Below are 18,084 nucleotides of genomic sequence, written 5' to 3' on the forward strand. Positions count from 1 at the left end.
CCAGTCAAACCTCACAAGTCTCTGAGGCCACGTGCGGCTTCCAACATGCCACAGTGCAGTGGACAGCGCAGAGATACTGACCATCCAAGAGAAAACTGCTGGAAGCAGCCAGAAGATTTTCACGTATTGGCCGGCAACTAGAAAGTCAGTTGCTTCCTTGTTTGAAGGGGTCGTGTACATGCACTTTAAAACTGTGGTATGTGAGGAATTGGAAAAGAGAAAAACAACTGGAAAGTCAACATCTGTGAGCAAAGAGATACGAGAAAACATTCTGGTGCTTAAAAATTTTGAAGGATGAAATTTTGCCACTAACTTTAGACAAACTGGATCCACTGCAGTTCACCAATCAAGCAGGTGAGGATGTGAAGGACGCTGAGCGCTTCCAGAGTGCATAAACATCTCAAATAGCCCAAATCCCATTCAAGACTTTAATTTGCTGATTTTTAGCTCTGCTTTTAATAAGATGTAGCTCCATATTTGAATGGATAGAGGCTTCCTATTTTATGATATCTGATTTTATTAATGATTTTAAGTTTTTTTAACAAACACTGCAGCAGGTGTTTGTGAATGGACATGTCTTCTGTTATAGCATCAAATACAGGTGCTCCTCAGGGCTGTGTCCTTTCTCCCCTGCTTTTTATCCTTTATGCAGACAGCTGTAGATCCTCTCAGCATAATAACAATATTGTCAAGTTCTCAGATGACACAGTCTTATTGTCTCTCCTTCAGGGCCACCAATCCGATCACAGCTGTGTCCTCCCTGAATTTGTCAGATGGTGTAATCATAGCTTCCTCAGTTGTGCAAATATTTGAATTGAGATCTTGAATTGTTTATTAAGAACTCTCACAATATAAGGCTAAATAAAAATATATATGCAGTGGTATGTAAAAGTTTGGGCACCCCTGATGATTTCCATGATTTTCCTTTAGAAATCATTGGTTGTCTGGATCAGAAGTTTCATTTAAATATATCATATGGCAAACAAACACACTGATATTTGAGAAGTGAACTGAAGTTTCTAGTATTTACAGAAAGTGTGCAATAATTATTTAAACAAAATTAGGCAGCTGCATAAATTTGTGTACCCTTGTCATTTTATTGATTTGAATACATTTAGCACTAATTACTGGAACACAAAATTGGTTTGGTAAGCTCACTGACCCTTGACCTCCTAACACAGGTGAATCCTGCATCTCTTCTAATGAGTGGCAACATGGGAGCCTCTAAACAACTCGCAAGTGACCTGAAAACAGATTGTTCAACATAACAGTTTAGGGGAAGGATACAAAAAGCTATCTCAGAGATTTCAGCTGTCAGTTTCCACTGTGAGGAACATAGTGAGGAAATGGAAGACCACAGGCACAGTACTAGTTAAGGCCCAAAGTGGCAGGCCAAGAAAAATCTCAGATAAGACGAAGTGAAGGATGGTGAGAACAGTCATAGTCAACCCACAGACCTGCTCCAAAGACCTACAACATGCTCTTGCTGCAGATAGTGTCTCTGTGCATCTTTCAACTATACAGCGCTCTTTGCACAAAGAGATGCTGTATGATGCTGTAATGCAGAGGACGTTATTTGGACATAACAAGGGGCAGTATGCATGGCTGAAAAAGAACACAGCATTCCAAGAAAAACACTTGCTACCGACAGTAAAATTTGGAGGTGGTTCCATCATGCTGTGGGGCTGTGTGGCCAGTGCAGGTACTGGGAATCTTGTTAAAGTTGAGGGTAACATGGATTCCAGTCAATATCAGCAGATTCTTGAGAACAATGTTCATGAATCAGTGACAAAGTTGAAGTTGCGCAGGGGCTGGATCTTTCAACAAGACAACGACCCTAAACACTGCTCAAAATCTACTAAGGCATTCATGCAGAGGAACAAGTACAATGTTCTGGAATGACCATCTCAGTCCCCAGACCTGAATATTATTGAAAATCTGTGGTGTGATTTTAAGTGGGCTGTCCATGCTCAGAAACCAACAAACCTGAGATGTTTTGTAAAGAAGAATGGTCCAATATACCTTCAACCAGACTCTCATTTGGAAGCTATAGGAAGCATTTAGAGGCTGTTATTTCTGCAAAAGGAGGATCTACTAAATAGTGATATATTTTTTCTTTTGGGGTGCCCAAATTTATGCACCTGTATAATTTTGTTTAAAGAATTATTGCACACTTCCTGTAAATCCTATAAACTTCATTTCACTTCTCAAATATCACTGTGTCTGATTTATGATATATTTAACTGAAATTGCTGATCCAAACAACCAATGATTGATAAAGGAAAATCGTGGAAATCATCAGGGGTGCCCAAACTTTTACATACCACTGCATATATATTTTTATTTAGCCTTATATTGTGAGAGTTCTTAATAAACAATTCAAGATGAGCTTCTAGTCTCAATGGTCCTCTTTTCAAATATTTGCACAGAAAAGGACAGTTGTATTTAACTTTATTTGAAAAATACAAACATTACAAGATAATTTTAATTTCAAGCGTTGTTTATTAAGGGAGAGAACTGTCCTGCATTTTAACACAAATATTGCTATTATAGTACTTTAGTGTCATATTGACAAAGGAAAGCAAATAGTCTGCATTTTCTCAATGTTCAAGTACTTTCACTTTTATTTAGAATAAAAATACATTTAATTCACTGGTTGCAAACTTTTCTGTCTCTTTCGGACATTTCATTGTAATGACTTCTTGTAAGTGTAATGCAATTACCTGCAGTAAAAACAACAACAACATTTTTGTTTGTATCCTCCTGAAAGTGACGTGCTGCAATGTCACTTTAAGGAGGAACCAGGTGCTGTGGAAAAACTCACAGCGCCTGGGTTCACATTAGGAGCGGCTCCATCAACTGGTTGGAAAAAAATTACTGCATCTGCACTCGATTATCTACTGTTGTGATTTTGTGATCACCGGCACCGGAATGGGGAGGGGGGGCCCCCGCCCTGCTTAGCTTCTGAGATCTGACAGGATCAGACTTACACAATAATAATCCATCCATCCATCCATTTTCTTCCGCTTTATCCGGAGTCGGGTCACGGGGGCAGCAGCTCAAGCAAAGCCGCCCAGACCTCCCAATCCACACACACCTCCCCCAGCTCCTCCGGGGGAACCCCAAGGCTTTCCCAAGCCAGCCGAGAGATGTAGTCCCTCCAGCGTGTCCTGGGTCTTCCCCGGGGCCTCCTCCCAGTGGGACTTGCCTGGAACACCTCTCCAGCGAGGCGTCCAGGGGGCATCCGGAAAAGATGCCCGAGCCACCTCAACTGACTCCTTTCGACATGGAGGAGCAGCGGCTCGATTCCGAGCCCCTCCCGAGTGACCGAGCTCCTCACCCTATCTCTAAGGGAGCACCTAGCCACCCTGTGGAAGAAACTCATCTCGGCCGCTTGTACTCGCGATCTCGTTCTTTCGGTCATGAGCCAAATCTCATGACCATAGGTGAGGATCGGAACGTAGATTGATTGGTAAATCGAGAGCTTTGCCCCCCTACTCAGCTCTCTCTTCACCACGACGGTCCGATACAGCGACCGCATCACTGCAGATGCTGCACCGATCCGTCTATCGATCTCACACTCCATCCGTCCCTCACTCGTGAACAAGACCCCGAGATACTTAAACTCCTCACCCGCACTGTAAACAGTGCTGTGGAGAGCTGCTTCCGCCTCCTGAGGCGTCGGACGGTTTGCCAGAATCTCTTCGAGGCCGACCGATAGTCCTCCTCCATAGCCTCCCCGAACTCCTCCCAGACCCGAGTTTTTGCCTCTGCGACCACACGGGCTGCGGCACGCTTGGCCTGCCGGTACCTGTCAGCTGCCTCTGGGGACCCACCTACCAACAAAGATAAGTAAGACTCCTTCTTCAGCTTGACGGCATCCCTTACTTCCGGTGTCCACCACCGGGTTCGGGGATTGCCGCCGCGACAGGCACCAGAGACCTTGCGACCACAGCTACTAGCAGCCGCATTGACAATGGAGGTGGAGAACATGGTCCACTCGGACTCCATGTCTCCAACCTCCCCCGGGATCTGGGAGAAGCTCTCCTGGAGGTGGGAGTTGAAGACCTCGCTGACAGAGGGTTCCTCCAGTCATTCCCAGCAGACCCTCATGATACGTTTGGGCCTGCCAGGTCTGACCGGCTTCCTCCCCTCCCAGCAGATCCAACTCACCACCAGGTGGTGATCAGTCGACAGCTCTGCCCCTCTCTTCACGCGAGTGTCCGAGACACGTGGCCGAAGGTCAGATGATATGACTACAAAGTTGATCATCGACCTCCGGCTGAGGGTGTCCTGGTGCCACGTGCACTTATGGACACCCTTGTGCTTGAACATGGTGTTCGTGATGTACAAACTGTGACTAGCACAGAAGTCCAACAACTGAACACCACTCGGGTTCAGATCGGGGAGGCCGTGCTTCCTGATCACCCCCCTCCAGGTCTCACTTTCGCCGCCCATGTGTGCATTGAAATCCCCCAGGAGAACAATGGAGTCCCCAGTTGGAGCGCTATCTAGTACCCCTCCCAGGGACTCCAGGAAGATCGGGTACTATGCACTGCTGCTCGGCCCGTAGGCTGAGACAACGGTGAGAGACCTGTCCCGACCCGAAGGAGTAGGGACGCGACCCTCTCGTTCACCGGAGTGAACTCCAACACTTGGCGACTGAGCTGCGGAGCAATAAGCAATGGAACCCCAATTCTCCGCTTCTCCCCGTGGGCGACGCCAGAAAAATGAAGCGCCCAGCCCCTCTCCAGGAGTTGGGTACCAGAGCCTAAGCTGTGCGTGGAGGTGAGCCCGACTATCTCTAGTCGGTATCTCTCAACCTCCCGCACAAGCTCAGGCTCCTTCCCCCCTATTGAGGTGACATTCCACGTCCCAACAGCCAGGGGCTGTGAGCATGGACCGGGCTGCCGGGCCACCTGCCCTCGACCGCCACCCAATCGTCTCTGCACCCAACCCCCATGGCCCCCTCTGCAGGTGGTGAACCCACAGGAGGGCGGGCCCACATCGCTCTTTCGGGCTGAGCCCGGCCGGGCCCCATGGGCTAAGGCCCGACCACCAGGCGCTCGCGCGCAAGCCCCAACCCCAGGCCTGGCTCCAGGGTGAGACCCCAGCTCCGCCATACCGGGCGACGTCTCGGTCCTTGATCTTTTACTGGTCATGGAGGTTCTGAACTGCCCTTAGTCTGACCCGTCACCTAGGATCTGTTTGCCTTGGGAGACCCTACAGGGAGCACAAAGCCCCCGACAACATAGCTCTTAGGATCATCCGGGTATGCAAACTCCCCCACCACGATAAGGTGGCAGCTAGAGGGGGAGCACAATAATAATAATAATTATTGTCACAATAATAACAATAATTATTATTATTGCAGGTATCTGTAATGTAACTAGATCGGATCACTTTGCAGCTATAACCATATTTCACTTTGATATTTTTCCCCTCTTTTTTCAAACATGGCTTCGTAATACAAAAATTCACAACTCCCTTAGCTGCTCTGATGCAAACAACCTGAATAAAAAATGGCTCTGACACTTCAGCATTTATGAAAAACTGAAACTAAGGGCCCTGTCCCACTAGCGTTTAGGAGGATTTGTGCATGAAATGAGGAGACAAAAGCTGAGCATCCACAACAAAGGTGGGCGGAAATGACAAATGTCCCGGGGTGGATCAGTGAATACATGAGGAAGAAAAGCAGATATAACAGGGAACAGAAGCAAAGGCGACTGTGGAGGCGCCCCCATGAGGGGCACAGCGGCCGTGATGCACTCGCTTCATTCGTGCCCACTCTGTCTGCATGCACGACATACCATTTGCGACCGTGATGTGGCCGTGCTGGGCACACGTCATATCTGTTTTGCACGCTGTCCCGGTCCGCCGCCAAGCCGCTCCAGCCCGTCGGTTGCGGATATCAGCGGATGACAGGGGACATGCGGCGCGTTGGTTGTGTATGTCCTGTGTATGTCTTCAGTATGTGTTCAGGCAGTGATGCAGATCTCATCCGCTCAAAAATCCTGGCTGCGGACATGCATGCCTCTGTGGATGATCACGGACGTGTTCAGATGGTGGCTGACTCATACAGGAATGTTACATGGTTATTGCAGTTGTTTGGCGGCTGTGGGCCACTTTTGTGCGCATTCCATCCGCAAATCCTCCTAAACGCCAGTGGGACAGGGCCCTAATTTTGGTGTGGAGTCTGACCAGATACAATGATATCAAACAGGGTTCACCATATTTGACCCTGTTAGAGTTTTTCATGATTGCTTACACACTGAAATTAAAACCTTAGTAAAACTACTCAAGGAGCAAAACACTGGCCCAGATTGGCACAACTGTCAGCACATTGTCAACTTCACAGTTTCTGCAAAACACTGCACACACCGATTTACAAAACACGGCACACACTGATTTACAAAACAAAACACTGCGCACACCGACTTACAAAACACTGCACACACCCATTTACAAAACACTGCGCACACCGACTTACAAAACACTGCACACACCCATTTACAAAACACTGCGCACACCCATTTACAAAACAAAACACTGCACACACCCATTTACAAAACAAAACACTGCGCACACCGACTTACAAAACACTGCACACACCCATTTACAAAACACTGCGCACACCCATTTACAAAACAAAACACTGCGCACACCGACTTACAAAACACTGCACACACCCATTTACAAAACACTGCGCACACCGACTTACAAAACACTGCACACACCCATTTACAAAACACTGCGCACACCCATTTACAAAACAAAACACTGCACACACCCATTTACAAAACAAAACACTGCACACACTGATTTACAAAACAAAACACTGCACACACCCATTTACAAAACACTGCGCACACCGACTTACAAAACACTGCACACACCTATTTACAAAACAAAACACTGCACACACTGATTTACAAAACACTGCACACACTGATTTACAAAACACTGCACACACTGATTTACAAAACACTGCACACACCCATTTACAAAACACTGCACACACCCATTTACAAAACACTGCACACACCCATTTACAAAACACTGCACACACCCATTTACAAAACACTGCACACACCCATTTACAAAACATTGCGCACACCGACTTACAAAACACTACACACACTGATTTACAAAAGACTATACACACTGATTTACAAAACACTGCACACACTGATTTACAAAACAAAACACTGCACACACTGATTTACAAAACAAAACACTGCACACACCCATTTACAAAACACTGCGCACACCGACTTACAAAACACTGCACACACTGATTTACAAAACACTGCACACACTGATTTACAAAACACTGCACACACTGATTTACAAAACACTGCACACTGATTTACAAAACACTGCACACACCCATTTACAAAACACTGCACACACCCATTTACAAAACAAAACACTGCACACACCCATTTACAAAACAAAACACTGCACACACCCATTTACAAAACAAAACACTGCACACACCCATTTACAAAACACTGCACACACTGATTTACAAAACACTGCACACACCCATTTACAAAACATTGCGCACACCGACTTACAAAACACTACACACACTGACTTACAAAAGACTATACACACTGATTTACAAAACAAAACACTGCACACACCCATTTACAAAACAAAACACTGCACACACCCATTTACAAAACACTGCACACACCCATTTACAAAACAAAACACTGCACACACCCATTTACAAAACACTGCACACACTGATTTACAAAACAAAACACTGCACACACTGATTTACAAAAGACTATACACACTGATTTACAAAAGACTATACACACTGATTTACAAAACAAAACACTGCACACACCCATTTACAAAACAAAACACTGCACACACCCATTTACAAAACACTGCACACACCCATTTACAAAACAAAACACTGCACACACTGATTTACAAAACACTGCACACACTGATTTACAAAACACTGCACACACTGATTTACAAAACACTGCACACACTGATTTACAAAACACTGCACACACCGATTTACAAAACACTGCACACACCGATTTACAAAACACTGCACACACCGATTTACAAAACACTGCACACACCGACTTACAAAACACTGCACACACCGATTTACAAAAGACTACACACACTGATTTACAAAAGTGTAGTCTTTTGTAAATCAGTGTGTGTTGTCTTTTGTAAATCGGTGTGCGTAGTCTTTTGTAAATCGGTGTGCGTAGTCTTTTGTAAATCCGTGTGCGCAGTGTTTTGTAAGTCGGTGTGCGCAGTGATTTGTAAATCAGTAAGCTTACAGTAGTACTATAAGCTTACAGTACTATGGTACAGTGTCAGTGATACTGTACGACAGCTGGAAAAAAGTTTTGTTCAACTGTTCAGAACTGACTGACTAAATATTTGCCTTCGTCTGCACAACTGGTGTCACATGGTGTTGGTGAAGTTATTTTTACACTTTCTCTGGTTAAAGAGTGTTTAACTGATTCAGACAGAATCAGACCACATGATGAGCGTGTTTATGTTGTAATATTAATAATAACAATACATTATATTTATGTAGCACTTTTACCAGCAGACAAAAACACTTTACAGGCTTAAAACCAACGTAAATCAAGAAGAAAACACAAACAGATCACACATTAAAAGCAGATCTGTAGATGTGGGTTTGGATCTGTTTGGGGGGAGAGTTCCGGGGGGGGGGGGGGGGGGGGGGGTCACTGACAGCAGGTTGGCATCAGAGGAGCAGAGGCGGCAGGAAGAAGTGTGACGTGGAGCATGGTGCTGAGGTGGGTGGGGCCTGACTGTGAAGGGCGTTGTGTGTGAGCAGAAGGATTTTGAAGCGGTTCTGCTGTGGGACGGAAGCCAGTGGAGGTTCTTGAGAACGGGGTGATGTGCTCACGGCAGCGTGTGTGTGAGAGCAGAAGAGCAGCAGAGTTCTGAAAGTGTAGACTTGGAGAAGATCTACTGTGAGGCCAGTTTTCTTTCAAGCTTTCATTTAACAAGAAAATAAGTTTTTCATAAGGTATTGTTAAGTTTTGACTAAAGTGTCCAATTTTGCAGATGATCTGAGGTGTTGTAGTGACAGTTACATAAAATTTCACACACACACTCAGCCTTAAAATCAACACGACTCTTCTTTCCACGTGCAGTAGAGTCTGTTTCACACGTGATCACAGACTCACTCACTGAATGCTGCTGCAGGTCTAAAACTGCTGCCACCCCATTTCTATCACGTTTCCACCTGATCTTAGGTTCACACTGGTGCCCCTCACTCATTCACACGCTGACTTACTGATTGACTCACTCACTGACTGACTCACTCACTCACTGACTGACTGACTCACTCACTGACTCACTCACACTCTTATTCACATACTCACTCACTCACTCACTCACACTCTTATTCACATACTCACTCACTCACTCACTCACACTCTTATTCACATACTCACTCACTCACTCACTGACTGGCTGACTCACTTACACCCTTACTCACATACTCACTCACTCAATGACTTACTGATTGACTCACTGACTCACTGACTCACTGATTGACTCACTGACTCACTGACTCACTGATTGACTCACTCACTGATTGACTCACTCACTGATTGACTCACTCACTGATTGACTCACTCACTGATTGACTCACTGATTGACTCACTCACTGATTGACTCACTGACTCACTGACTCACTGATTGACTCACTCACTCACTGACTCACTCACTGACTCACTGACTGGCTTACTCACTGACTCACTTACTCACACTCTTATTCACATACTCACTCACTCACTGACTTACTGATTGACTCACTCACTCACTCACTCACTCACCGACTGGCTGACTCACTTACACTCTTACTCACATACTCACTCACTCACTGACTTACTGATTGACTCACTCACTCACTCACCGACTGGCTGACTCACTTACACTCTTACTCACATACTCACTCACTCACTCACTTACTCACACACTCACTCGCTGACTCACTCACACCACACACTCACTGACTGGCTGACTCACTCACTCACTTACTGACTTACTTATTGACTCACTCACTGACTCACACACTCACTCACTGACTGGCTGACTCACTCACTCACTTACCGACTTACTTATTGACTCACTCACTCACTGACCCACTGATTGACTGACTGACTGGCTGACTCACTCACTCACTTACCGACTTACTTATTGACTCACCCATTTACTCTCTCACTGATTCACTCACTCACTGACTCACTGAATTACTGACTCACTCACTCAGTGATGCACTCACTCTCTCACTCACCAAGTCCAAGTCATCTTCAGTGACTTGGACTGTCAGCATTTGTGAAAGGGTTAGCATTTGTGATTGGGGCACAGCAGAGAGATGCCAAAACAAATGCAGCGAGTGCCAACATGAGGTGGCGATAACGTGTCGAGCAGTAGTTTTAAACCCAACCATTCATGACATCCTTGATGGACACAATTTTAAAACACTTTAACACACTTTAACACACTCACTACAAGAACCAGAATAAAACTTCTTACAGTTTTCCCAAATGTGAAAACACATTTCTTGAAAGCTCCACCCATTTTCTCAAAACCTTAAACACAAATCAAAAAATCCAAAAACCCCATCAGTTATTCTGTGATCAAAACCAAACAGTGTGTTCAGATCAGACAGACAGCAAATAAAAATACATCCACCAACATAAAATGACCAGGACATGTGGACAACTGGACACGTATGTAGCAAAACATGATCATAGTCGGTGCGGTATCTACATTCAGCAATGTCACAACAAAAAATATTTTAAAATTTGAACCTTTATTTAACCAGGTTAGTCCCACTGAGAACGAGATCTCTTTTACAGAGGAGACCTGGACAATGACAAAGTTTCCAATTCACTGAACCTAACGAAGTGTTTTAGCAATTCAGAAAAACTGTAACAGAATAAATAGACATTTATTTAATGTTACATTTTTCTCAGGATCCTTTGCCCTCTCTTCATAAATATAACATTTATGAAATTTAAAAAATCATGATGCCTTTTAAATATTAACTTGCAGGAGGCAAACTACTTTATCCAAGTAAACATGCACACACACACACACACACACACCAGTGAAAACAATCCCCTCCACACACTGGGTCATTACAGAAATAATTTAATGTTGCATGGACAAAATATGAGTGCGTTTCTTTGGTTTCTTTTTTTTTTTTATCAGGAACTGATCCCAAACCAAAGACGGCACTGTGAGTTTTGGCCTTCTGCTCAGAGCAGCCACTGAGGGACATGAACACACACCTGCTGGTTTCAGACTTTTGTTCAAATGTATTAATGGCCTTAAAATAGACCATTCCTGTCATTACTTAAAGTGCAGAGATCAGGGTAAGCCAGTTTTGAACCAAAGCCACGCCCCACTCAGAGCGAGCAGGTTCCACGCCCAGCTCAGGGTGAGCTGGTTTGTACCCGAAACCACGCAGCGCTCAGAGTGGGCTGATTTCTAACTGAAGCCACGCCCTGCTCCAAGTGAGCCAGTTTCTAACCGAAGCCACGCCCCGCTGTAAACGATGCCATGCCCCGCTCAGGGTGAGCCAGTGAGAACAGGTTTGTGTGGTGTGACTGACTGCTGTGGTGCCATTGACGTTCTGTGTGGATTATGTGTGTGTGTGTGTGTGTGTGTCCATCATCCTCCTCTGCTTTTTCTCCTCCACCTGTGGAGGGATGAGAAACTGTACCAATCAGAGGGTGAGACTGGTGCTGTAGTCACACCCCTCTGAAGCAGGGTTAGGGAGAGGAAACAGGAATTAAAACAAAAGAAAAGGTTCGTAGTGCAGCAGATAACTGAAACAATCCTGCTAATGGTGACACAAACATCAAATTCAGCACAAATACTCCTTAGACATTAGTCTTTTGAAATAACCAATTAGCCACTTGAATTTTCAATAGTCGGCCAGGTAGGGGTCAACTGAAGAATTACAGTAAGTCCCTTCGGCTGCTCCCTTGTTTGCACTCGGGGTCAAATCCAAGGTGGATCTGCATGTTGAATTGGCACAGGTTTTACGCCGGATGCCCTTCCTGACGCAACTCCACATTACATGGAGAAATGTGGCAGGGCTGGGATTTGAACCTGGAACCTTCTGCACTGAAACCAAGCGCATTAACCACTTGGCCACCACCCCCTGTACCAATAGAAGAATTACACAGGGGTCAAAATGAAAAAATGCTCTAATCATATAGAAAACTACACCACATTATTTGCCTGATCCTAAAGATTCCAAAAAGGTATAGGAAAGGTATATGGAAGTATTTCTTCATTTAGATTTATTTATTTATTTGGTAAGTGTTTGTGTTAATAAACATTCTGATTCTAAAGAAAATGGAATCATTGTTATTTATTTCTGAATGGATTTTACTGAACACCTGGTCAATGAGAGAACAGCAACAATAATAATAATCATAATAATAATGGACATCAGAGGGCTGATGTGCACTCTGCACCTGTCTGTGATGGTGTTTTTGACTGTGACTTCAGTGTGATATTATCAAGTCATTCATACCAGTCAATCACTAATATTTTACTGATCCATACATCCTTTAGACCAGGGACCACACACACCTGGTGGAGTGGGTGGTTAGTGAGGCATCGATGTAAAGCACTTCAGTTAATCCTGACAGCAGCCGTCCCTTTGGCTGTGGAGTGGTGTGGAAACCAAAATCAAACCAGCAACTTTGAAAAAATTTGAAACAGGCAAAAAGAGAATTTTAATCTTATCTTGTCTACAGCAAAGAGGTGACCCTTCCATCCTGAGCAGGCTAATCCCAGTTAGTTGGAGTCCATCCCAGCGGTCACTGGACATCAGTCCATCACAGGGACACATGGAGACAGACAACTACACTCACACACCTACGCTCAGTTTAAAGTGTCCAATCCACCTCACCTGGGAGGAAGTCAGAGCACCTGGAGGGACCCGGGGAACACGGGGAGAACCTGCAAACTCCACACAGAAAGGATCGGGTGGGAATCGAACCTGGACCCTTCAGCAGTGAAAACCGCTGATCCACCATGCGTACACACTGGATCTCTTGTAGTTATTATTTGAGTTATGAAACGTTGCTGCACACAGCGACACAATATTGTAGTTAAGAGGCAGGAAGAGCAGAATGTTGTGCAAAATAAAGGTGGCTGACGAGGAGCAGAACCAGTTACATGAAGGTGGGTGGAGCCACTGGTGCTCGGAGAGAGCTGGAGGCTACAACCCGCTGAAAAAACAAATGGATGGAATCACACATCAACTTTGACACCAGAGAGCCTGTGAGCTCTGCTGCTTCACCATTTATGTTTAAAGTCCTTCTCCTGAGTCCGGCTCAGGTCACTCGGACTCACACGTCGCTGCTTTTTTTGAACAACCAAGACGTTGTTTCTTTATTAACCGATAAAGTCATTAACTCATTTTACCTGAAAATATTCACAAGAAAGAAACTAGGTTTCTAGATTTTACAGTGAATTAAATGGCTGTAAAATATATTAAAATGCTGATTTATTTTGTTATTTAACTGCACAAACAAACAAAAAAAAAACTCAAAGAAAAGGGTGTTTTCTACATTTCTAGAGTTTGCTGACATAAAGTGTTTCGGTTTCAGTCTCATTTCATGTTCAGTTTTGGTCTGAAGGTTCTTATGCTCTTGATTTTTATGAAACACTTTTCTAACAACCTGACTTCAGCCAGGTGTTTAGTTTTTTACAAGCAGTGTTGCTGGTTCAGAAGCAGCCACACCCTCATCTCAAACCCTCATCTTGAACCATTACCGCACACCCTCACCTCGAACCCTCACCTTGGACCCTCACCTTGGACCCTCACCACAAACCCTCACCTTGGACCCTCACCTTGGACCCTCACATTGGACCCTCACATTGGACCCTCACCACAAACCCTCACCTCGAACCCTCACCTTGGACCCTCACCTTGGACCCTCACCACAAACCCTCACCTTGGACCCTCACCTTGGACCCTCACATTGGACCCTCACATTGGACCCTCACCACAAACCCTCACCTCGAACCCTCAACTTGGACCTTCACCTTGGACCCTTACCTTGAACCCTCACCTCGGACCCTCATCTAAAACCCTCAACTTGGACCCTCACCTTGAACCCTCACCTCGAACCCTCACCTTGGACGCTCATCTTGAACCATCACCTGGGACCCTCACCTTGGACTCTCACCTTGAACCCTCACTGTGGACCCTCACCTTGGACCCTCACCTCACACCCTCACCTTGGACCCTCACCACAAACTCTCACCTTGAACCCTCACCTCACACCCTCACCACAAACCCTCACCTTGAACCCTCACCTCACACCCTCACCACAAACCCTCACCTTGAACCCTCACCTTGGACCCTCATCTCAAACCATCACCTTGGACCCTCACCACAAACCCTCACCTTGGACACTGACCTTGAACCCTCACCTCACACCCTCACCTTGGACCCTCACCTCGGACCCAGTGCATGCAGCACTCCATATGTGTGCACAAAACACAAACTGACTCTGTGTGTTTCTAAAATGAGGAGGTTCGAGTCCGAGTCTGCGTGACGTCGGGACACACGCTGACCTGCAGGTTTGTTTGGAGGTGTTGGAGTGCTGCTCTCACCTGGACGTGGTCTTGGGCTGCGTGATCACCGCCGAGGTCTTTGTTCTTTTCTTCATCATAGTGACGGTTCACCTGAACAGCTACTGACACGAACACAATCCGAGCGGGACAAAGTCAGCTGTGACTGTTTGTCCTCTGCTCCTCCACTCCTTTATGTGCTCACACACACCCTGACAGCGGCCCCGCCCACACACACACACTGTGTGTGTGTGTGTGTGTGTGTGCGCGCTTTGCAGTATACGGTGGGCGTGGTCTTAAGGCTGCTGTGGATCGACCAGTCTAACCTGACTGTTTCCTCCTGCCACAGGTGTGTGTGTGTGTGTGTGTGTGTGTGTGTGTGTGTGTGTGTGTGTGTGTGTGTGTGTGTGTGTGTGTGTGTGTCAGACACTGAAACCAAAGTGAACTTCGGACTGACTCTGTCAGACACTCAGAATCTTTGTCTCATTTCATTTTTAGGAACTACCTTTGCTTCAGGAAACAGTTCCACTCAGGTTTTTGTCCCCATTAAGCCACAAAAACCTGAGCGGCCCAGCACCCCGTACGCTGTGTTCTTAACACTTCCTAATCACTGTTAGCATGTTGTCTGTGGGGATCCACGGCCTCTAGACTGGGTCGTGTTTATAAAATAGGTAGCTGACTTTTTTCAAGGGAGGTAATTATTTAAGCAAAGTTTGCATAATGAGTTGGAACGACGTGTGAGTCCAGAATGTATTTAGAACCTCAGACCTCAACAATTTTTAGAAGAAGAACTCAACCCTTTTATTTCCTGTTAATTATGTCCTTTTTAATGTTAATTTGCTGTCTTGACTTCCTGTTACATCATGGCCGAGGACGGTATGTAAACTCTCCAGCTCCAACAGACCTTTTAAAAATTGCCTCTTTTAGAAAGTTTTATGATAAATGAATACCAGACCACGTGAAAAGGACAACCTAACAAACATGTCGACACAAAAACGACCAAGAAAGACGCTAAAGTGAGCAAATTTGAAGATGCAAAGTCCGCGCCTAAGCAGCTAACAATAGCCGAAGCTACCTCGCTGATAACCAATGGAGAAACTAACAACATCGCTAACACCGGAGGTAACAGGAACGACGACATGCTAACGGAGCTACGAAAACTTCGATAACAAAATACTGAATCATTCCAGGAACTTAAAACTTCCATCACCAAAATGGAGACTATGTTGACCGATATTGTGACACGCACGGACGTCTTGGAACAAAGAATGACTGACGCCGAGGGCAGAGTGAGTGCCACGGAGGATAGGCATGCTAAACATGAGCGGGTGCTAAGCTACTTGTTGCACAGAGAAGCTAGCATTGTGAATAAATATGATGATGTGGAGAAGCGCCTCTATGGAATTCCCGAGGGCTCGGAAAAAGACAACACGACTGACTTTGTGATAAACTTTTTGAGGAGCTCGCTGCAGCTGCAAGAGCGAGGTGACATCAAAGTGGAATGAGCCCACCGAGCCCTCGGACCGAGGCCCGTTGGTTCAGCCCCACCGTGGTCTATCATTGTACGTTTCTTGGACTTTCAGGTTAAACAAGCAGTGTTAGAACAGGCCTGGACACAACGCAATGTCCAATTTGAGGGCTGTATGATTTACTTTGACCAGGATTACTCCTCTGGAGTGCAGAAGAAGAGGAAAAAAGTTTGTGAGGTGATCAAGAAACTTAAAGAGAAGAACATTAAGGCACAGTTAGCATACCCCGCCAAGTTGAAAATTTTTCTGGACACTGGCACCAAAATATTCTCAAAATTACTGGAAGCACAGAAAACACTGAAAGATCTTGGCGTGGACATTGTTTTGGAGGACAGTGAGCTCTTGGAGATGAAGATGACATGAGATGCTTGGACAACGCAGCCTGGCCTTAGGAGAAGAAATAGTCATCAGCTGAAGATGTCAGAAATAAGAGAACTTATTCAGGGAGAGGATGGGAGCAGCTAGAGACATACAAAATGTGAGTTAAGTGAGTTATTTGGGTTGACCTGAATTATTCATTTATCTTACAGTTTGGAACTTTGGATTGTGGCAAACAAAATGTTACTTATGTATGTTCATAACTTGGGTCTGTTTAGGAGACGGGGGAGCGGGCCACTGTGGGCACCAACAAGAGCCCGGCCTTAGGACAATCTAAATGCAACCATTTGTTGCCCTGAAAGATTGTCTTCACGGCACATGGCGCACCTCATCTGGAGAGGTGCACCATGTTAGCCCAAAGGTCATCAGGAGTGGGACGCCCTTTTCTTCTTTTGCAGGTGTTCATGTGGCTAAGCACTGATCCTGATTCCTTTAACTTTAACTAGTAATGACTTCATGACTTTCTTTGCAAATAAAATTTTAACTATTAGAGAAAAAATTACTCATAACCATCCCAAAGACATATCGTTATCTTTGGCTGCTTTCAGTGATGCTGGTATTTGGTTAGACTCTTTCTCTCCGATTGTTCTGTCTGAGTTATTTTCATTAGTTACTTCATCCAAACCATCAACATGTTTATTAGACCCCATTCCTACCAGGCTGCTCAAGGAAGCCCTACCATTATTTAATGCTTCGATCTTAAATATGATCAATCTATCTTTGTTAGTTGGCTATGTACCACAGGCTTTTAAGGTGGCAGTAATTAAACCATTACTTAAAAAGCCATCACTTGACCCAGCTATCTTAGCTAATTATAGGCCAATCTCCAACCTTCCTTTTCTCTCAAAAATTCTTGAAAGGGTAGTTGTAAAACAGCTAACTGATCATCTGCAGAGGAATGGTCTATTTGAAGAGTTTCAGTCAGGTTTTAGAATTCATCATAGTACAGAAACAGCATTAGTGAAGGTTACAAATGATCTTCTTATGGCCTCGGACAGTGGACTCATCTCTGTGCTTGTTCTGTTAGACCTCAGTGCTGCTTTTGATACTGTTGACCATAAAATTTTATTACACAGATTAGAGCATGCCATAGGTATTAAAGGCACTGTGCTGCAGTGGTTTGAATCATATTTATCTAATAGATTACAATTTGTTCATGTAAATGGGGAGTCTTCTTCACAGACTAAGGTTAATTATGGAGTTCCACAAGGTTCTGTGCTAGGACCGATTTTATTCACTTTATACATGCTTCCCTTAGGCAGTATTATTAGAAAGCATTGCTTAAATTTTCATTGTTACGCAGATGATACCCAGCTTTATCTATCCATGAAGCCAGAGGACACACACCAATTAGTTAAACTGCAGGAATGTCTTACAGACATAAAGACATGGATGACCTCTAATTTCCTGCTTTTAAATTCAGATAAAACTGAAGTTATTGTACTTGGCCCCACAAATCTTAGAAACATGGTGTCTAACCAGATCCTTACTCTGGATGGCATTACCCTGACCTCTAGTAATACTGTGAGAAATCTTGGAGTCA

The 18,084-nt window shown here is 44.9% G+C and overlaps 1 protein-coding gene across 1 annotated transcript in view; it reads right to left on the reverse strand.

Annotated features, from left to right (window-relative positions):
• ppl (periplakin) overlaps positions 1-14,827 on the reverse strand; it is a 118,327-nt gene extending 103,500 nt beyond the window's left edge. Inside the window, exon 1 of the mRNA XM_034189905.1 lies at positions 14,677-14,827. Coding sequence (XP_034045796.1) covers positions 14,677-14,735 — 59 coding nt within the window. The 5' untranslated portion in view covers positions 14,736-14,827. The remainder of the gene's footprint in view (positions 1-14,676) is intronic.
• Between the last annotated feature and the right edge of the window lie 3,257 nt (positions 14,828-18,084).

The sequence above is a fragment of the Thalassophryne amazonica genome, chromosome 16, assembly GCF_902500255.1.
Source record: "Thalassophryne amazonica chromosome 16, fThaAma1.1, whole genome shotgun sequence".
NCBI lineage: Eukaryota > Metazoa > Chordata > Actinopteri > Batrachoidiformes > Batrachoididae > Thalassophryne > Thalassophryne amazonica.